Source organism: Pelodiscus sinensis, chromosome 2 (genome assembly GCF_052426305.1).
Source record: "Pelodiscus sinensis isolate ZL-2025 chromosome 2, ASM5242630v1, whole genome shotgun sequence".
Lineage (NCBI taxonomy): Eukaryota > Metazoa > Chordata > Testudines > Trionychidae > Pelodiscus > Pelodiscus sinensis.
The window spans coordinates 211,989,998-212,012,193 of record NC_143053.1 but is presented as its reverse complement, the minus strand read 5'-3'; the positions used below and the strand labels follow the sequence as shown (position 1 = coordinate 212,012,193).

The following is a 22,196-nucleotide window of genomic DNA, read 5'->3' as shown; positions in this document are numbered from 1 at the left end:
AAGAATTTCTCAAGAGGGATATACACTGCTGTTTCAATATTTTTGTCAAACTAATTTTTCTATTTTATCATTATAAGCTATCCTGATATTTCTCCACATGCACACATACTGTAGATTTTATTATTAAAAGGTGCGTGTTGTCCAGTGGCATCCAGTCACTTTTGTTATAAATACTATATTAATGCTGTGGATCAAACAGTCAACTGACAGCCAATATGGAAGATGTTTGCCCCTTTATGTCCAATTAACCCCATTCCTTGTCATTCACATATTAGCAATTTGTAGAACTACAAAATCTATTCATATAGTAAACTTTTTCAGTTTGTCAGGTGTATAAATAATTTGTCTTGTTGTAGGTCTCGTCAGCCTGTCTCAACCCCTCTCTTTTCATGCCCTGACAAAAACAAAGTTAATTTCATCCCAACCGGATCAGCTTTTTGTCCTGTAAAACTTCTGGGTCCCCTACTACCTGCTTCAGACCTGACTCTCAAGAACTCTCCAAATTCTGGTCAAAGCACAGCTTTGAGCACTCTGACTGTTGAGCAACTTTCATCTCGGGTCTCCTTCTCATCTCTGTCAGATGACACCAGCACAATGGACTCTACAGAGGTCTCAGTACAACAGTCATCCCAACAGCAGCTGCCGCTTTTGCAGGAACTTCAGACCGAAGAACTTTCCTCTCACAGCTATGTGATAATCTAGACCAAGGTGGAGCAGGCCTCTGCCCTGAAACAAAGATTGGGAGTCTGTACTAATACATCTGCATGAAGTGGCAATCTTTTCAGAACAAAGCAAAATACTTATCAGCATCTTAAAAATATCTCAACACTGTTCTTGGCAGGGACAGAATTCATACTCAGCAGTTTTTTGTGAAAAAGCAGTAATGCTTGCAGAACCCGTGTATCATTAAACATTTAAGTGGAGACTATGCATTTCATAGTATGACCAGATTAGTACTGTGTCCTGTGTTCTGTTTCAAATTCTACAGTATAAATAAGCTCTGTATCAAAAAAGTTGCCTGTCTGAATAGAAAATGTCTTGCTGTGTTGTGTCCTATGGAAAAATACTGTACTTCAGGATTATGTTTACAATTGATCCAGGTGTTTATGTTTCTAACTTCTGTAATACATACAATGCAAAAAAGAAAATGGCCACAACAGTTGCACAGTGCCCGCCCTATGGCCTAGCTTCAGGTACTTCTCTCGAAGTCTAAACTCAGGTAACTTGGAATGTATATCATATTGGGATATAAAATATTTTACAGCTAAAAAGCTAAAGAGGGAACATCACTCTTTTGCCTTTCCTTGTTTTATGCATTAATATTTCCTCATTACATTCCACTGTCTTGGAATAAGTGCATTCAAGTCTAGGGGAATGATGACCCTGGACATGGGTGAACATGAGGAGAACCAGCAAATATGTGATGTACAACATCACTTTGTCATGTGGTTATAAGTAAAACAACTGTTGCATTTACTGTCATTTCAATATATGTAAAATGTGGCATTTAAAGGTTTCAGGTGTTGCTCAGTTAATGACTGTTAAACTGTTGCAAATAAAGTGTTCAGTGCTGGCTGTACATAAGAAACATTCCACATGTTGTGTGAAAGGATTTTAAAAGATGAGAATATTTTGTTTAATTTCAGAAAATTCATTCAGGTTTCACAGGGGTTGGTAGGAATTTCCTCTCATGTTTATGTTGGCAGTTAAGGACGTGAAATGCTACCATCTACGAGATATATTAATGTTTAGTTTCTCTTTTGGAAATGTTCATTCGTTTGCTAGATGGAAATTAGGTTTCTGAGATTTTATCAAGTAACATGAGCGACATTCTATTTGCACAGTGAGTAATTCTGCTTGTGGACTAAAAGGAGCAGGTAGATGTTTTTAAAGGAGGAGGGAAGCAATAATTTACCTACTCAAAGCTTCTCATAGTAAACTCATTTACTTAAATTATTACTCTATAAAGTTTTTGTCGTTTAATGTCAGTAAGAAACTCAAATGAAATGGTTTTGATCTTGCAGTCCAAAATAGTACATAGCAAGAGCCGTTAACTAATATCTTACTGTGCTGGAACTGCAGAAGTATTGCTTTCAGAGAATAGGCAGAATAAACTTGATGTTCTTGCTCCACTGGTTTCAGCTCAGTGGAACTATGTTTGTTGTCTGCTCCTAAGAGAATGTAGTTCACCATTTCCCAGAATTGAAGAGATTAGCCACTTGCAGCTACTGCAGGTTTAAATTCACTCCATTGTTTTTTTTTCTTCTGCTAGAGAGTTGTGGGAAGAGAGTAAGATAGCACCACCCATAATTATTAATAAAACTGGAAAAAATATTCAGAATATCCTTTTGTGTATTCTTTTTGGGATAAAATAGCCCAGTTCCCTTCCTGTTACTGAATGTTTTATTAATATTCTGTTACAAAGTGTAAATCTGCAGCCTGTCAAAAAATAGTGCTCTGACTGGAGGGTGGAGCTGCAAGGGAAGTGTAAGAGGAGAGGTCTGTTTTATTTTTTTTATGATTTGTACATGAAGAACCTTTCTGAAGCCCTCACACAGCAACAGCCATCTTGAACCCTACTAATCTCAGGCCGTGGTGAACACATATATTTTGTAGATTGACGTTAAAGGGAAAATATAACCTGTTCTGTGATGTAAGTACAAATTTGTTCTAATGTTTTTCATTCTAGATTAACATTGCAGTATGATGACCTTTTTATGCTCTGGTTGTGTCCAAGTATGAATCTGTAGTTTCAGTTGCTGGTGTTAGGATTCCAGAAAGATTTAAAAAAGTGACTTTTAGATCCATGATGAACTCTGATGTACTATATCTACAGTGACATTACATGCGCCTTTAATTTTCCATGAGAAACTAAATATTAATTGTGTTGCACATTTGTTCTTAGCGTTTTTGAAGGTTTTGAACCAAATGTGTTGAAGTTAATGCTTTGCCATGTAAATTTCCCAGCAGTTGTTGATCTCCAATGTATCCTACATCCAGCTGTAGAAATTTGTCAAATATTGTTTAAAGTTTTGTACATAGCTGTACTGTTATTTCTAGCCACTGTTCTGAACAGTATTCAAGTTATCTCACAATATTGCTTTACACAAGGAAACGTGTGGCTTTTGTTTTGTATTTTTTCAGTATAGAAGTTCCTGTGTCTTATTTAAATAAAGTTATTAGTAAAAAAGTAAGGACACAATAGTACTGGTTCATGTATCTGGCTTGAAAGTAATTTGTGAAATGCTATAGAATGAAGTTAATAATTAGTACATGGGATAGAAATCAGTTAAATACTTTAATTTCTGCATTTAGTATTTAACTGATGTTTAAAAGAAATCAGTTAAACTAGATTTAATCCCCTGCCAAATTTACAATATGCATAATGTTCAGACTTATCAATTCATACTTAGGAAAGCTATTTAGATGTTTCATAGAAAGCTCAACTAGAAGAGCCCTTAAGAAAGGATGGTATTTAATCCAGCCCTGGGGGAGGATCTCATGGCTGTGAAATGCTGTGGAGGGTCCGGGGGCCTGCTTTAAAGACTTCCCCCAGCCTCCCCTGCAGCTCGGGGTGGATATTTCTGGCTTCTCTTCTGTATGTAGGAGACCTGGCCAGAAGGGGAATCGTCACATGCTGGAGCCCCTACTGTGAACAGGAGCTCTGCTGGCATTTCTGAGCTGTGCACTGGGCAGCAGCAGGGAGGCTGGAGCTATTGGTAAAGAGGTGTGTGGGATAGGCAAGGAAAGGAGGAGGGAGGAATCCATTCCCAGAGTGGGAGGGAAAGGAAGCTTCCAAGCCCCTTCCCTGCATAGGGTGCCGTTAGGTAGTGTCCACAGCCAAGCAAGCTCCAGAACCCTAAAATTCTAAATAAAATAAAAAATCACCACACTGCATCAAGGGGTTTTGAGGGACTTGTGTGTGTGTGCGCACATGCGGACACACAAGAGTGTGAGGGGGGGTTTTTTGTTTCGTTTTTGTGCAGTCCCCGACTGATATCTCTATGGATTAGCGGCTCCTGACCCAAAAAGGTTCCCTATCCCTGTTATAAAGCTCCCAGTAACTGGATAACCTTGTTTTTGTATCTAAAATGTGAGCAGGATTCAGAGCAATGCAGATGCTCTGCCACACCTGTGCAGTACCCCAAAATGACCAGAGACCTAAAATAAAAATCTCCTAAGTGAATTTTACACAATAGCATTATAGCCTCTTTAAAGCCCTTGCAGTCTCAGTGACTTGTTCATATTAGGGATGTAAAATCCCATTTAATTGGTTAATCAATTAAAGGGGGAGAGAGAGAGTAGCAGCTCTCCAGTCAGGCTGAAAAATTGAATGAAGAATTGCTGTTATTTTAACAACCATGAAGTCAAACTACTCAGAGCAGTTCTACATGCTTTATTGGGTTAATAACCAATTTAAGACACAGAGTCTTTACTGATGTAAGTGGGCAATGGGATGGGGATCTTAAAAGATCATCCACATTAGTGCTACCAGATGTGGAGTTGTGGGTGATCACAAATATGGGATGAGGAAAAAAGGTCAGTGCAGACAAAGCTGAGGTTACAAATGCTAATGAGCCATAACTACACACTACCAACTTTTGCAGTGCTCAAGGACAATCTCCATCTCAAATCCCCTCCCCGCTCCAGTAACTGAGGCCAACAGTATAAGACAAGGGATACATGTCAGGTTGCCAGGCAATGATGGGCACTCAGTGCAAGTAGTAGCGAAAGACATGAGAAGGAGCCACTTAAAAGAACAGAGCTGTTTCTCATTTTGTCTCTATTTCTTCTGAGTCTGATTATGATGCTATAAACCCAGTCACTTCCACCTTCTGTTCCAATTCTCCAGCCCATGGCAATCTCTCTTCTAGGCCCTGCGTGAAGGGTTCCTCAGCAAAGCTTGGATGTGGTATTACCGTGTTTTCAAGCAGTTAGACAACTCACTTCTTGACGCAGGAGCCTTGAACTAACTGATTATAAGGCAAAAAGATGCCAATTAGTTAAATTATGCCTGCAATTAACTGTTGGTGCAAAAATGCATCTACATAAAAGGAATAGGCTAGAAACTCCTTTAAAAAGACCAAAATGAATCAACTGAAAAACAAAAACTACACTGTGCTTTGCAAACTGATCTGAGTTACAAAGCTAAGGAGGTGACTTTTTTGAGTTGCAGAGAATCTGAGTACAAGCTTCTCTTGCCAACCTACTATAAAATCCTGTTTAATTAGTTAACCAGTTAAACCTTAAGTTTAATCGATTAACTGATTAAGCAGGGAGGAGGGGGATTCCAGCCTTGCTGCCTCCGGCCCTATGCAGGATGGCCAGTTCCCAGCCCACACACGAGCAACAGCTCCACGTGGGGGCCCAGCAAGGCTGGAGCAGCTCTTGCTGCTGGTGGGGGATTGCTCCCTGGATACCAGTACCTGGTAAGCACCACCTGTTAACATCCCTAATTGCTGTTGAGTGGTTTGAGATGAATTATTAGTTACTGGTAGCAAACTGGTCATATTTCATCCCCAGATGAATGGTGCATATTGAGTTTAACGATACTAACATTCCAGCTGAAAAAAATAAAGGTCATTTTTTCTTTGTTGTCAAAACCATTTTATTAAAGGAGAGTTGGTGTCACAACAGGCTCAAGAAACACATGCTTATCAAATCAGTTTGATGAAAACTGCTCATCAGAAAACCTGAATGATTTTAAGGTATGCATAACCAAGAGTGACATCAAACGTCTGCTTTGCATATACAAACCCTGTCGGCACAATAGAAAAACTCAGGAAGGATGCAGTCTGGGCACTATTTTTGGTCTTGTGTAGTACAGTTTGTCTAATAATTTAAATCAGAGCGCATGAATACAGAAGCTTGACATATCCAAATATAATCCTTCAATAAATTAGCCCCAGCATGGATTTTTCACTATGGATACTAACAAAACAGATTGAATTTACATCTCAACATAGTAGTGGCATATACAATCATCAGTTGACTCATGCAGCCTCTCCCCATTACATGATCTTATGATTTACACAAGAAACATTATAAAAAATAGGTTTATAATTTACATTTCACTCTAGCATTAGCTCCGTAACACCTCAGGCAAGGACAGTGCTTCAGCAAGTATCCTAATATGGCTAGAATTCTGCCCTAAATTTTAACTTCACTTGGTAAGTCCACATAGAAAATAAATGCAAACTCTTTATACAAAACAAGAGCAAATAATTGTACCTATATAAAAGGGGGTTAAGTCCCTTTAATTTTATTATAATGGCACATACTTTATAGTTTTACAACAGCATACTGATTGTGCTGTACTCTTCGAAACCCAACAATATTGTTAATGAATGGAGGCATGTGAGTTACCATAGGACGCAGACTCATGCATTGAGCAATTCATGTTCTTTGTCTGTTTTCCCAACAGCATCAGGATTGGATAACGGGTCAAGGTCAGCAAAAAGATTGAACCAAGCAGTCAAGTCTTTAGGATTCTTTCCAGGTTCTGGAATAGTGAAATATACCACATCAGAAGTCTTGCTTGTCTTAAACATAGTTGATTTAATGCAGAAGGGCAAACAAAATGTTTTAAGTATTATTAAACTGCTGAAGGAAATACATCTTTTTTGAAATACTGTAATGAATTACCTTAGATCATATTACTTGCAGCAAATTTACTATCCGTCCATTTCTGTAGAAATGAATGTAGCACATCAGTCCACGGATACTTAAAATGGAGGAGTATATAAGTATCTGAGCACTTCCTACTTATTGGAAGATAAACATTCCCTCCCCCACTCTCTGTCTCTAGGAAAAAGTGTTCAATTACTTGACAGGTGTTCTGTGTATGTATGTGAATATGACAGGAGGAGGAGATAAGAGTGGAAGAAATTAGTTTTGCATGTAGTTTTGGCCACAGTAATAACCACTTCCAATCTTCTCCTGAAAAAGCTCTGTCTCCTGCACATGAGCCTCCCAGAATTGATCAACAGTTTCATTGTTCTGGTGGAATGTAGCGTCATCGGACATCATAGCTATAGAGGGAGAGTAGATACCTCATGTAGCCAGGGCCAATCTCCTGCAGGGCTTTGAATGCCAAGATAGGAGACCCTCAACTGTGCTCTATTCTTCACATCACTTTGCTATTCTAATGAGCTGTTGCATTCAGTAAACTGCTGGAGCTATTGAGGGTTAGCAACTTCACATGCAGATAGAATAAATTCCAATAAACAAGCCTGGTGGAACTTATGAATTCATTTTTCTCCATAGCCTTTATCTGTGTTTTCTCTGTAACCGCTGAAGGGCCTGCAGGATTCTCTTAAGAGGAACAGTTGCCTATAATCACCTGAGTAAAGTTGGGGAGAATGGACCTCAGTCAATGCAATGCCTTTCCATTCATCCCTGAAACAGTTTGTAAGTGGGGCAGGAGTACATGGTCTCCGGTGCCAGAGAGATGAAACAAAATGATCATGGATACACTTCTCTTTCCCATGAATAGGAGCAATATATCCAGAGCAATAAGTATTGTCTGAGTGCCATGACCTCACCTGAATGATCAGACCATAAGCAGCTGGCATACAGAAAGTCGACTTAAGCTACATAACTGCAGCTACATGAGTAAGTACCTTAAGTCGAGTTGCTGTGGTTTCTATCACTGATAAGAAAAGTAAGGGAACTCAATGGGAGAAACTCTCCTGTGATTCCCAGCAGTGTAGAGTAACAAGTCTACAGGGAGAGGGATCGGCGGTTGATTTGGCATGTCTTAACTAGACCTGCTAAATCAGCTGCCAGTGGATTGATCTCAGAGTATGGATCTGGGCTGTAGTGTAGATGTAGCCTTAGAGAAAAGGGAGGCAAGAAACAGGGTAGTTATTTATAATATTCCAACACCAAGAAATAGTCTTTTCTGTATAGTTGCACTGTTGTATGTATTAGAGCGCTTCATGCAAAGGGGTTGCTGACTATCTCTGTTAGCATTTGTCCCAGATGTCTTCTGTTCCCTCTTCCCATCCAGGCAGTAAATGTTTTCATTGGCCTCCATCCCCCATGCCAAATCAAACAAAACCAGCCAATCAGCACAGCAAAATGGCCAACTGACACAGTGGGAGAGAGCACCAGCTTGACTGCCTCTAGCAGAGGTCCAAGCCACAGATGCTATCTTTGCTGTCAGCGAGTTCCTGACTACGTCACATGTGAATGGGCTGAATTCCTGAAAGGAGGAAAGTATTGCATTTCTGGGCTTGTAGTCAGCATGCTGGTTTTGGAGACCTGTGCAGCAATCCTAGATACAGATAATCTTTTATGGGAAATAAAATACTTCCTTTCAGTGGGAGGTGCTGTGTTCTGGGGTTGAGCGGTGGCAATCCGGCTTCACAAAGTGACTTTTGGCCAGGAAAAGTTCTGTTGGGTGTGACATCAATGTGTCTCTGGCTGAGAAGTAGGATCTTTTTGTCCCCATCACAACGATTGCAATGGGTTTTAGACTAATCCAATGAAATGTATTGTAACTACTCTCGTCTGATGCAATCATCACAACTGCAACTTCCCCACCCATTTTATGACCACATGTGAAACGGATGCCAAAACCCACTCAGCCCTAGCCACCTCACCATGCAAAAAAACTTCACACATTTCAGTAAGGCAACAAAATACACACGACAGGTTAGGTCACTGGGCTTCCCTGCAAAAGAGACTTTTGAGGAAGCACCCGCATTTGTCTGTGCACACATGAGAGGCTAGAGATAAGGTATGAACACAGTACATATACTTGACTCACTATCAGCAAACCCAACCAAAAGCCAATAGGAATTTGTCCTGGTAAAGAATGCAGGATTGCACACTTGGCTTTGAGATGTCTGTAGCAACAAGTGAATTGCATTGCAAACAGATTACCACTAACACGGTGCACATCACTGAAATAACGTTCTGATTAGCTTGTTCAGCTAGGACTCTGTTCCACCAGATCAGGAGCCTATCTTTCAGTCATAATGCCCTCCCTGAACTTCAGAACAAATAAGCCTCAGTTCAGACTTGGTGCACGTGGATACAACAGCAAGGCTCATAGATTTCAGAGCAACAGAACATAAATGCTTGCTTATTACATTTCACCAGGTTTAGTACCAAATATACACATTTTCCAACGCTATCTAAAGTATAAATAGTGATTACAGTTTTTAGTGTGCACATACAATTCCTGAAAGTAAATGTATCCTGCAAATAATCTTAGCGTAACAGACAGCATGGAAGAGAAGGTTTATGACTGAACTGGTAAAAGCAAATGATGTAAAATTCCCAAAATAACAAAACATATCACCTTTCACAGGCATCTTGTTAGTGTTCACATTCAGGCTGTTTGATTTCTGGACTGGCTGTGGTATAGATGGAGGGCCAACATTGTTAGCTGCCCAGCCTAAAATTCAAGAACATAGTTGCTTAGTGTCAAACAGTAATTACTTAATGAACTTATATAATCTTGGGTACTTTATTGCAGAATACTCATAGGCCAGCCTCACTCTTCTAGCAGTTATTGCTCCTACTGCTCATATTCTCCCTCATTCCCATAGATATTAGTAGTTAACTTCTTAAGCTGCTGACAAGTTGCATGTTCCAACAAACTGTGGCAATTGTGTGCTTTCCATATGCACAGCAAACTTCTAATCTGCCTAAAAGAGCACTCTTCTTGTCTCCCTCCTAACACCACCACCTTCTAGGCACTTTAAAAAAATCAGAATTAGCACCTGTTCACCAAAGCCCCAATGCAGACAATCCAGTCAGGCTGGAGGGTGGGTGGAGGAGTTTTTACATTTTAGTTGTGATTACAATTTAGTTAACATCTAGCCCATGCCGTTCTTTTTAATTCGGCTGCTGTTGTTTTGCAGTTCCAGGGACCATCATTTCGTTTACTGTCCAAAGCTAGGTATTTAAAGGAACACTTAACTTGAAGTTAGTTTTTAATTATTAACGTTGAAAATTTTCAGGTCCTTATAAAGCACCTTTAAATAGCATACCCAGAACTTTATTCTTTAGGTTCTTTTGTAAAAAGATTTTATATGGGCGTTTTTTTCTTTTCCTAATAAAATTCTTATCAGCAAGGGAGAATTGGGAGAAACAGTGAAACTGACTACACACAAAGTACTGGTGTAACATATACACACAGGCATTAGAGCAATCAGTGGGAACAGAACCCACAACTTTAGCACCAACAGTCTAGGTCTTTATCATTCAGTTAACCCCCCTTCCACACACTTTTTTTCCTGTGAGAGTTGTGGATTATGCAATCACTAGGATCAGGCAGTAGAGGACAGGATTGAGAGCACTAGGTTTACATATTACACCGTTAAACATGCAGGCTGTGTCTACATTGGCACCCGTTTCCGGAAAAGGGATGCTAATGAGATCAGTCGGAATTGCAAATGCCGCAGGGGATTTAAATATCCCCCACGGCATTTGCATGAACATGGCTGCCGCTTTTTTCCGGCTCGGGGCTTTGCCGGAGAAAAGCGCCAGTCTAGACGGGATCTTTCAGAAAATAAAGCCTTTTCCGGAAGATCCCTTATTCCTGATTTTAAGAGGAATAAGGGATCTTTCGGAAAAGGCTTTATTTTCTGAAAGATCCCGTCTAGACTGGTGCTTTTCTCCGGCAAAGCCCCGAGCCGGAAAAAAGCGGCAGCCATGTTAATGCAAATGCCACGGGGGGTATTTAAATCCCCCGTGGCATTTGCAATTCCGACTTGTCTCATTAGCATCCCTTTTCCGGAAAAAGGTGCCAATGTAGACACAGCCGCAATGTAAAGACGGGGGGGAACAGGACTTTTCCCCTTAAATTATTTATAACTATAATGGGTGCAAGTTATTTCAGCCCTTTTGTTTTTATGGAGGATATAGGTAAGGCTACCTTTTAGTCACAGATATTTTTAGTAGAAGTCATGGACAGGTCATAGCAGTAAATAAAAATGTACGGCCTGTGAGCCATCTATGACTTATACTATATACCTCTGAGGGGCGCTTCCTGGGGGTGCCATGGGTGCTCATGAGAAGGCAGCCTGGGGAGCACTGTGACCCTAGATGCTTGGGGAGGTGGGCATTGGTGGATGGCCCGGGTGTTGCAGAGCTGCAGACTTTCTACCTGGCTTCTTGCTGTTAGCATATCCTCCCTCAGCTCCTAGCATGCTACCCTCCACCCCAGGAACTGTGGCCAATGGGAGTTGTGTGTGGGGGGGGAGGGGGCGGGGCAAAATGCCTGCAAACAGAGGCAACATGCAGAGCTAGGTGCTAAGGAAAAGACATGTTGCCGCTTCTGGGAAGCCCCCCAAAGTAAGTATTACTCCAGAGCCTTCTCCCCCTTCTGAACCCCAATCCTCAGCCCCGAGTCCCCTCCCACACCAAACTCCATCTCTTGCTGCGGCTGGTGGACTGAAACTGCCCTAGCAGTGGTCAGAGCCCCTGGCCTAGGGACTGCCCAAGTTGCTCCCAGGCGCTGCAAAAGTCAGAATCTGGACTTTCAGTCATCTTCATCACAAACTCGCAGCCTTAGCTATAGGGTATGTGCTGCCACAAGAATAACCACGGTATGATGTGCTATGTGCAAGTAGCCAGATCGTCCTCCCAGTAATCCAATCGTAATGTTGTCTTCTCTCGTGGGGACTTGCTTATCCATCAAATTTTAGTGATCCATTGCACCTAATTCTGTGAGGTCTTAAGTGCAAATTGTCATCATTCAGCACATCCTCATTTGTTCTCATCTCCCTTCTTTCCGTGAATCCACACTTCATTCTCCTCTCCAGTTTCATTCCACTTTCCTCTTCCGCCCTCCCTCTCCTTACTTGCCAAGGCCATATAAGATCAAATCACAATACCTTAGAGCAGAGGTTGACAAGAGGTGGCTAGTGGGTTGGATCCAGCCCACAGCTGCCTCGCTGGCACGCTTACTAGAGAACAGCTGCAGCCGCTTTAAACAGCAGGCTGCTAACTGCGCTGCAGTCTAGGCAGGGAGGAGAAAGCTCTCCCCGCCCCCTAGCAAAATCTCTCAGTTCCCGTTAGCCAGTTTCTGGCCAATAGGAGTGGAGAAATTTTGCTGAAGGCAGGGGCAGTGAATGAAGCCTCCTCACTCCCTGTACTGGAGTAGAGCCACGTGGAGCAGCCCGTGCAGCACACAGGTAGGGATCCTATCTCAGGTTTCTGGAGAGCTGCTGGCTGGGAGCTGCCTAGGTTAAGTGCCTCCCAGGCAGAGCTTGCCTCTGGCACCCCATCCCTTCTCCCCCCCACCAACTACCTGCCCAGGCCACCACCCAAATCCTCTGTATCCCTTCTCCTCACCTCCTCCAGGTCACAACTCCCTCCTAAATCCTGCACCCACTTCTATACCCCTCCCCCAGGCCAGAGTCCTTTCCTGCACCCATACCACCTGACCCTGCACGCCATTCCCCTGGCCCAGATCATAACCCCCTCCTTCACCCAAACTCCCTCTTAGACTCCATACTCCCTCCTGCACCCCAGTCATCTATCCCAAGCTCTCTTCTACACCTCACCCGCCGTCCTAGAGCCCACACTGCCTCCACAGACATGCAAGCTCTTTACAACTTAAAATCTTGGAGTGGCTCCCCCATTAAAAATTATTGCTTACCTCCCCTCCCCCACCCTTAGGGTCTTACTTGCCTCAGTAGATCACTGCCATTACTGTGGTGATCTGTCCTCTACTTTACTGGTAGGTAAAGCAGCCCCGTGTTTACAATTGATCCCAAAGCCATTTTATTAAAATACACAGCAAGAATGTTTTACAGAATCATATACATTACAGGTGGAAGGAATCTTTTATGTCCTTTTCTAGATAACGAGCAGCAGGAAATAAGAATGGAAGAGATGGAAGCCTACAGCAGACATGCATTATCTATATTCCAACAGAGAAACTGGGCAATTGTGCCGTTGGCCCTGCACCAGCTGGCCTCCATCTCTTTAAAATGGGATCCTGCAACATTGGAAGTTTAAACTTACATACCACTAAGCTAGAATTATACATAATAAAAGAAGCCCGTTAGCCACTCTGCTTGGGAAAGAGTCACACTAGTTTGCTCCAAAGCCCTTGTGAATTCATGTGCCACCTCCATCTTCTCATCTGTTTCTTTTCAACTTCTGCATTGGGGACTTTACCTTACCATTTGGTGTTGAGTACACGACAAACAACATCGGTGGAAGCTGTTTAACCTTTTCTCCTGATAAGCATAAATTATCCATGTTTCCCACATCCATGAGAGTATTACAAATGCACGTTGGTACACTAGCATTTTTATCTTGATGGTAATGACTAGTTCCATGCTCTTTTAGTCAAATCTGCTAACGGTGGTGGCAGCCTTTCCAATGCAAACAATTAGTTCTTCATCCAGTGAGAAAAGTTTATGATCACTATTACTTTTGGACTACTTCTGTCTGGTTTGTTTGTAAGGTAATTGAAGGATCTTGTGGAATCCCTTGTCCTAATAACAACCATTTTTTTGTTGTTCATGGTGAGAGCAAATGCCTCACAGGTACTTGAAAGATGGTCCATGAGTTCTTGTAATAGCTCTTCATTGTGGGCTGTAAGGCAGCAGCATCAGTGAATAGACGTTATGTCGTTAGTATCTTTTTTACTTTGGTCTTCGACTTAATTTGGGACAGACTGAAGAGTTTCCCATCTGGTCTTGTGTGGAATCATAGAATCAAAGAACACTAGAACAGGAAGGAACTTTGAGAAGTCATCAAGTCCAGTCCCCTGCCTTCACTGCAGGACCAAGCATTGTGGAGATAAACTCCATCTTTCATGTGCTTAACCGCACAGTTCAACAGTAATAAGAAGATTCCAAAGAAGGTAGGGGCAAGGCCATGTCCTTGCTTCACTCCACTTCTCATCTCAAAGTTGTCCAAACTGGACCCATCAAACGGACAATTGCTCTCATGTTTTTGTGGAATGAATGAACAAGATTGAATAGGGTTGGTAGGCAGCCTATCTTTTCTAGTATTGCAAATAGATTCACTCTGCTGACTTGTAACAAAAGCTTTGTTAGGTTCACAAAGGCGATATATGAATGGTCAGTTTTATTCTCTGTACTTTCTTGGCATTGACGTGGAGAAATTATCATGTCTATAGCTGATCTTCCAGCCCTAAGTCTGCACTGTGATTCAGGGGAGAGATGATTCGCCAGCTGTTGTAGGTGAACTAAGATAACTTTTGTGAAAACCTTTCCTGCTATACTTACTTGCTACAGTCGCCAGTTTCACCTTAATTTTTATACTAAGTGACTAGGGGGCGGTGTCCCCTGCTTGCTACGCTCGCCAACCCCCCTTTCTAGGGGTAGGCAGCTCCAGCTCTTCCCCCGGCCACCAGGGAGGGCCAGGCCAAGGTGTGGCAGCCCTGGCCGTCAAACCGGTTAGGCCAGGTCAAGGCTACAGCTGACCCGGCTCTCTCCCCATCCACTGGGGGGTTGGGCCCCCCCTCCTCCACTGCCTGGAAGGGTCCAAGGCCGCCTAGGCCTGCCCTTCTCCCCCAAGAGTCCGTGGCCACCCTGGCCCTTCCCTCCTGCCATGGCCTCTCTGCCTTCTCCCCCACCCTTCCACAGCTGCTTGGGAGGGAGACCACGGCCTGCTCATGCCCCTGCTGCTGGGCAGTTGGGCCTGGCCAAGGCAGACCCAGCTCTTTCCCTCTGCCTACGATGATAGGCAAAGCTCCTGGACGCCTCCCCGTGAAGGGGTGGCATCATAGCTCCCACTCTGCCCCGCCCCTTGGAGCACCAGGGAGCTCTGGGGAAGCCACGTGGCTGCCACCCCACTCCCAGAGCTCCAGGGAGAGCAGGGAGGCCGCAAGGCTGCTGTACCCATCACCCAGCACCAGTGAGGACCATGGTCCCCAGAACCAGGAAGGGAGGGAGTAGGCGGGTGGCTGAGGTGGGAGGGGCTGCAGGACACAGATTGATATGATAACATCACTCTGTCATCCTATAGGAAAAGTTTACATACAGACAGACAGATAGATAGAAAGATGATGTCTGTGTCATACATCCCTTGTGGTACCTCAAACTCTTTTCAGCACTTAAGTAGCAACTGATAAAAGATACGGTAGTAGACTTCCTTTCCAACCAGTGCTTTTTTCTGATGGTACTGCCCAGTACACAGTACTGGCACCTCTAGACGCAGTACCAGCACCTCCAGTAAGAACTCAACAACTTCTCCCCTGGAGTACAGGCACGTGTTTTGTTTTGTTTTGTTTTTACAAAAAAAGCACTGTTTCCAACACTTGAGGATTTCCGCTGGAATGCCATCTTTTCCAGGAGCGTTGGTAGTACTTGATAGCAAAATAATAGCCTTGCTTAACACTTCTGCGGTGAGCTCCACATCTAGCTCTGGCATGACCTGTAGAGTTAGTATTTGGACCAGTGATTCGCTGGTGATGTTTCTTTCTTGTGCATATAATTCTGAATACCGCTAGTGTTCAATCCAACATCTTGATTTTAGCAGTAATGATGTCACTTCTGTGCTATTTGAGGGGGCAACCTTGTTGGCAATGGGAGCTAGATCTTTCTTCTGGCCGTCATACATGACTTTGAGGTTTCCTGTGTCTGAGGCTGCCTATATTTCTTCACAGAGCTTGATCCAGTAATGATTTTCCCAGAATCTGCTTGCTTGCCATATGTCCGTTTTTGCACATCAAAGTCTCACTTTGGTGATGTCTTTTGACTTCTTGTTGAATTCCTGATAGGCTGAGTCCTTAATGTTGATGAGAGGTAACAGTGCCACTTCATTTCCTTCAAACCAGTCCTTTCCTGATGGTCTCTTCCCCCCCAAATGTAGCTAAAGCCGTTTCATGGATTGTTGTTCCTAAATCTTCCCAAAAACCCTGCCTAATGAATGGCCAATAGAAATGTAAGAATTTTATGCCACTCTTGGTAGGTTTAAATTCCCCAGCATGATATAATGTTAAAATTCAATCCAGGAAGCAGGAACATTGCCTATATAAACAAACTGCAACATGAACTGAGTAACCATTTCCAGTGTTTTTCTGGAATTTACTGGATAAACACTCCCCCTCCCCCTCTTTGGTGTTTCATCCGTGTTTATTGGTTAGTCTGAGAAATCAGAAGCCCATGTATATACCAATGGTTGGCAATGGATGGGCTGAGTTGGTTAAGCAAACGGGCCAAATTGTAACTTCAGAGAAACTAATGGGAATTTTCCCTAGAAACTTTTTCCTACTGACTTCCATGAAACCCCGTGAAGAATTAACTAATTGGAGATTTACACGGATGAGTCAGTCAGACCACAAATCAGAACATACTGTAGAACAGTATTTAATGCTGATGCAGTTTTTTCCTTTTTGTCCTTGCACTAAGATATGGTGAGCAGAATGCCTATGAAAAAGACACTGGACTTTGTTCTTGCTTGACTAGAACAGACAGTTCAACAAGTAAACTAATGTTTAAAGATGAACTGTGCAGCTTTTTGTGATAAAACTCCATCTCAAAAGAGCTGCTTATAGGGTATGTCTACACTACCACCCTAGTTCGAACTAGGGTGATTAATGTAGTCATTCGAAGTTGCAAATGAAGCCCGGGATTTAAATATCCCGGGCTTCATTTGCATCTTGCCAGGCGCCGCCATTTTTAAATCCCCGGTAGTTCGGACTTTGTGCCCGCGGCTACACGTGGCACGGAGTAGGTAGTTCGAATTAGGCTTTCTAATTCGAACTACCGTTACACCTTGTTCCACGAATTAGAAAGCCTAATTCGAACTACCTACTCCGTGCCGCGTGTAGCCGTGGGCATGGAGTCCGAACTACCGGGGATTTAAAAATGGCGGCGCCCGGCAAGATGCAAATGAAGCCCGGGATATTTAAATCCCGGGCTTCATTTGCAACTTCGAATGACTGCATTAACCACCCTAGTTCAAACTAGGGTGGTAGTGTAGACATATCCTAAGAGATTACCAGTGTATCTTTATGAAGCAGTCTCACATACTATATTCCCTTACCTCCATAGAGCAATTTAGAGAGAGGAATTCTGTGTATGAAAAAATGTAATTAATACACTTTACAACATCTGTTGGCCTGCAGCCTATACTGGTTTGCTGTGCACTGAAAGTGGCTTTATGACATCACTAGACAAAAAGACTATCAGAGAGACAGTAAGGAAGTCAAGCAGCTTACTCTTCATCCTTCCATATGTGGGAACTTGGTTAAAAAAAGTTACAATTCAATTTAGAAATGCAACCAGTAAGCTGCACATTTTTCTCCAGCTGAATGATATGCCTACACAGATGATGTTAACAGGAGTCCTTTAATTACTATGAGTAAATAAATGGGACCACAAGTATACCAAGAGGAAAAGCTAATGTTCCTTTCAAAAAGGCAGCTGAACTAGACAGCCACAACTGCAGTGGAATAAAAATCTAGAGAGAGCTATTGTGTGACAACCATGAAGTTTTAAAAATAAACCTGGCTTGCTTTCTCCTTTAGAAATAATAATTATTATTTTTGTACTACAGCATCACTAAACGGCTCCATATGTGATCAGGCCCCTTTGTGTGAGATGCCATATTTAAGAGTAGTAAGAGACCATTTCTGAACATCCGGGTATACCTACACGGCACTAAAACACCAGTGGCTGTCCCCACATCAGCTGACATGGACTCACCGGGCTCAGGCTGCAGGGATATACAATTGCAGTATAAACATTAATTCCCAGAGCTCCAGGGAACCAATGTGAGCATGAATTTCAACACTGCAAGGCTACGTCTACACTGGCCCCTTTTCCGGAAGGGGCATGTAAATTTCACTAGTCGTCGTAGGGAAATCCGCGGGGGATTTAAATATACCCCGCGGCATTTAAATAAAAATGTCCGCCGCTTTTTTCCGGCTTTTAAAAAAGCCGGAAAAGAGCGTCTAGACTGGCCCCGATCCTCCGGAAAAAGTGCCCTTTTCTGGAGGCTCTTATTCTTTCTTCAAAGTAAGAATAAGAGCCTCCGGAAAAGGGCGCTTTTTCCGGAGGATCAGGGCCAGTCTAGACGCTCTTTTCCGGCTTTTTTAAAAACCGGAAAAAAGCGGCGGACATTTTTATTTAAATGCCGCGGGGGATATTTAAATCCCCCGCGGATTTCCCTACGACGACTCGTGAAATTTACATGCCCCTTCCGGAAAAGGGGCCAGTGTAGACGTAGCCCAATTGTATAGCCCCACAGCCCGAGCTGGAGTTAGCCACTGATGTTATATTGCAGTGTAGACACACCATGAGAGTTTACACTCTATGCGGACAAAGACTGGGAACTGCAATACAGATAGACTGAGCGCCTGAACCTGGGAAAACGTACGCAAGTGCAAGATACACACTCACCATGTAGAGAAGACTGCAAATCATTCATGTTTTGGTCTAAGAGCTGTGAGGGAAGAAAGGCTGATGGTGCTGCCACTGACGATGGACCGCTCTCCATGTCTCCGACTGAAGAGGTGGTGGATAGGTCAGCGAGCGGGTCTTCTCCAAAGACAGCGGTCCACTCCTTGCTGAATTCCCCCTCATCCATTGAGGAAGCATTGAGGATCTCATTCAGCAATACCATGTCATCCTTATCACCAGACTCAGGCTCCAGGGAGTTTGCAAGTTGGTCTTTTGAAGCTGATGTTAAACAAAATGTGGGGAACAAGACCAATTATTAGAGATGAATTAACTTTTTGGGAAACTAATGCAGAACAAAGTGGAATACAGAAAATCAATTCAGTTTTAATATACAGAATTATGTTCAGATTGTATACTCAGAGTGAATGTCTACTGTTTCCCATTTCCAGACCCAGTGTCTGTGGACACATCCAACTGCAGCTTATTTTTTGATAGGTCCCTGAAAACAATTACCTCCACTGAGCCTTTTTTCCATTTAAATGCAGTACAAGTTCATAATCACTGATTACACAGCAAACCAAAGCGCTGTACAGTCCAAGGTTTAACAAACACTAGAAGGCTGCTTTCCTACTATAGTCTGGGTCCCTGTTATACATGCACTCTACAAAGACTCATTTGACCTTAAATTAAATCAGACTGCTGCACATCACAAACAGAAGGCTGCCTGTATAAGATTCAAGCATATAGCAAACATTTGTTCAGCTGGACTTTCTGACCCATGATGAATGACTGGATCAGCAGGGGGTCTCTATTTGAGAAAACTTCCACTAGGCTCAGCACTGGCCTAATTCTTCTCCCACTGAAGTCAAAGTTAAAACACCCAGTAATTTCAATAGAAGCACAGTTAGACCAGCGATAAGTCTGTTTGAAAGTCTCAGCACATAACCCTCATTCTCTTGACCTGCTTCCCATTCTGTACCAGGGAGCGTTGTGATTAAAAAGATGCTATATTATTACTGACAAGATTATTTACTTCCACCCCCCAAGCATAGACTTACAGTGTGCACGCAATTTCTGATCATCAGTATTAACCATGTAGTGTACAGCCAATATTGTCACAGTACTCGCACTGAAAAAACATTGTCTCTGGATTAAATCAACATGTGGTTCTTTAATCTACACCCTGAAACATTTAGAACCACAGACATTTTGAGGAACTATGCTGATAATGAAAACAGTGGTTTCCATCTTCTACGTAGCACTGGTTAAAAGTCTGATATGATCGCAATACTGAAACGGAACAATTTACCTCAATTATGTGAAAGCACAAGAGGCAGCTTCATTTTGCAAAGCTTCAGTCAGCTAGTTATCTTATTTTTTCCTCCCCTTTGCTTATATACACCTGTAGAGGTTACAGGTGCTTTTAATGTTTGTGACATATGAGACCAAAATTGACAACAGGGTCTCAAGGCAAAATGATCACTAAACTGTATTTAAATGTAACTCCCTACTTCAGTATATTCTTTTTTTAATGACCTTAAAGATTTACAAAGAAATGACCAGGATGGAGGCAGAGGAGAGAAAAGGGGCAGACTTGAATTTGAAATTGGCATGTGAGTCACTATCACATAGAATACAAATATCTACAAATGAATATACCAGCTCACATAAAATAATAACCAGTCTGAATTTTTAGCCAATATTAAGGTAAAATCCAAACATTTTAACATCTTTAAAAATTACATTTTACATGGCTTTGCATTTTCCTATGGAGGGTCAAAAAATTAAAAGATCACATTAAAGCCTGATCCCCAGGTGTTCCTATCAGAAAGTAACAAGAAAATCTATGTTCATAAGATTTTCACCCTACTTCCCTAAGAACATTAACACTTCAAAACTTTTTTAAGTTCTCCAGACAGTACCTAGCCACATATTAATGCATTCATGACTACATGAGCATCAGTACTCTCTCTAGTACTTGTAAGGCATTTATCACTCTGATATCTAAGCATTCACATACTGTCCAAGTGTTTCAGTACAAAAATGTTTTACTTTCAGGAAGTTTCAAGACTACCAGGAGAAGATACAGTGATAACATGTATTAAGAGGGTTGTTACTAGTGATAATGAGATACCATTACTGCACCTCACCACAAATTCAATTTACCACATCAGGAAGAAGGTTTGCAGTGATATAGCTCAGGTCAAAACTATGCTAGCTGTGCAGTTTTCATGTGTGTCACACCATACTACGCCAGTTTTTAGTGAAGAAATCATATATGCATATTTAAATCTGAAAACTCTATTCTAGTGTAGAAACTATACTGGGTCATAACTTAGGGACTTTCTTAAATCATCCTTCCCCCTCCATGCCTTCATATTTGCTTTACTTTTTGTTTTTCTCCTTTGTTTTCTGCCCGCCATTTCTTCTCCACTATCCATTTCCCCACTATATCCTTTCCTTTCCTGCACAGCTGTTAGCACTAGAAATGTTCAAACTCCACATTTTAAAAACTCCTGCCATCACATTCAACTTTTGTCTATTTGAATACACTTAGCACTAGAAATGTTCAAACTCCACATTTTAAAAACTCCTGCCATCACATTCAACTTTTGTCTATTTGAATACACTTAGCACTAGAAATGTTCAAACTCCACATTTTAAAAACTCCTGCCATCACATTCAACTTTTGTCTATTTGAATACACTTAACACGTATGTGTCTGTAAGAATCATGCTTCACTCTGAAAGGGAATTTACGAGAGCAGAATGTGGTTTTCAAGCACTGAAAATATGAGGGGCTCTACACCACATAACAAGAATTAGGCCTTGTGTATATACACAAAAATTGTGCTTCTTAAAACTATACTGGTAGGGTACCAAGGTGATAAAATGCCCCCTCACATGGATGCAGTTATACAGGTATCAAGGTGTTTACACCAGTAGATATTATCAGGGCTCAACAAACCGCTGATTCTACTCGCCTGTGGCAAGTAGATTTCAGCCAGTCGCTCCATGTGCCCCATTCACCAGCGCTGCACGTATACGCAGTGCCGGTCTGGTGCATGCGTGGTGCGGGGCTGGCGAGTAGCTCTCACCATGGTTTGTCAAGCCCTGGATATTATTCTCAGACAATTAAAGGAAGAAGGTGTGCCGCCATAAGCACCTTTATACCAGCATAACTGCCTCCATGATAAGGGTTGTACAGATTTTACTATTTCTGAAATTGTTAAATTGATTCAAAACCTGTATAGAGATCAGGCCACTTGCCTGTGACTTCAATAGAAATGTTCAACACAGAACAGGCCTGGGCAAAATCCGGCCCATGGGCCAGATCCGGCCCACCAAGCCACCGAATCTGGCCCACAGAGGCAGCAGGGAGCCCCAGGCAGGCTCCCCAGCTTGCCCTGAAGCCCCCGCGCAGTGCAGAAATGTGGCTGCAGGGTTCTGTTTTAAAACTGAAGGGAGTGCTTTGTTTCTGTTTTAAAACCGCCCCCACCACATTCCCATTGGCCGGTTTCTGGCACAAACCGTCCAATGGGAGCTTCTTGTTAGAATAACAGGCAGCTAAGAAGAATCACACCCCCTCTTCTGGGCTCAGTTATTCATGAAGAACATGGCCTGGCAAGCAGGCTGGCTGATTGGGAAACATTTTAATCTCTGTGGGCAGGCAGGCTAGTTTGGCAGCTGGCAAATAAGTCTCTTGGCCACAGCCTGCTTCTGGCACCCCCGCCCTTTCCTGCTCCAACTCTCTGTCCCCCCACTCAACATACCCAAACCCTCTGTCTCCCACTTTCATCCACACCCCCTCCCAGATCTGGCACCCCAGTCTCTTGTCCCAGATCAAAAT

General features: G+C 42.6%; 2 protein-coding genes across 11 annotated transcripts in view; one reads left to right on the top strand and one right to left on the bottom strand.

Annotated features, from left to right (window-relative positions):
• Nucleotides 1-3,195, top strand: part of GLCCI1 (glucocorticoid induced 1) — an 88,507-nt gene extending 85,312 nt beyond the window's left edge. For 2 of the 4 annotated variants that reach the window (XM_075922316.2, XM_006114515.4), the window contains exon 8: nt 357-3,195. In XM_075922316.2, coding sequence (XP_075778431.1) covers nt 357-702 — 346 coding nt within the window. In that variant the 3' untranslated portion in view covers nt 703-3,195. The remainder of the gene's footprint in view (nt 1-356) is intronic. The other 2 variants (XM_089776688.1, XM_089776687.1) reach the window with 1 other exon arrangement.
• A 1,186-nt stretch (nt 3,196-4,381) lies between these two features.
• ICA1 (islet cell autoantigen 1) overlaps nt 4,382-22,196 on the bottom strand; it is a 125,953-nt gene continuing 108,138 nt past the window's right edge. For 5 of the 7 annotated variants that reach the window (XM_006114513.5, XM_075922319.2, XM_006114511.5 and 2 more), the window contains 3 exons: nt 18,348-18,626; nt 9,311-9,406; nt 6,367-6,502 (listed from right to left, as the gene is read on the bottom strand). In XM_006114513.5, coding sequence (XP_006114575.2) covers nt 6,381-6,502; nt 9,311-9,406; nt 18,348-18,626 — 497 coding nt within the window. In that variant the 3' untranslated portion in view covers nt 6,367-6,380. Of the gene's footprint in view, nt 4,974-6,366; nt 6,503-9,310; nt 9,407-18,347; nt 18,627-22,196 lie in introns of those variants that run through there. The other 2 variants (XM_075922317.2, XM_089776689.1) reach the window with 1 other exon arrangement.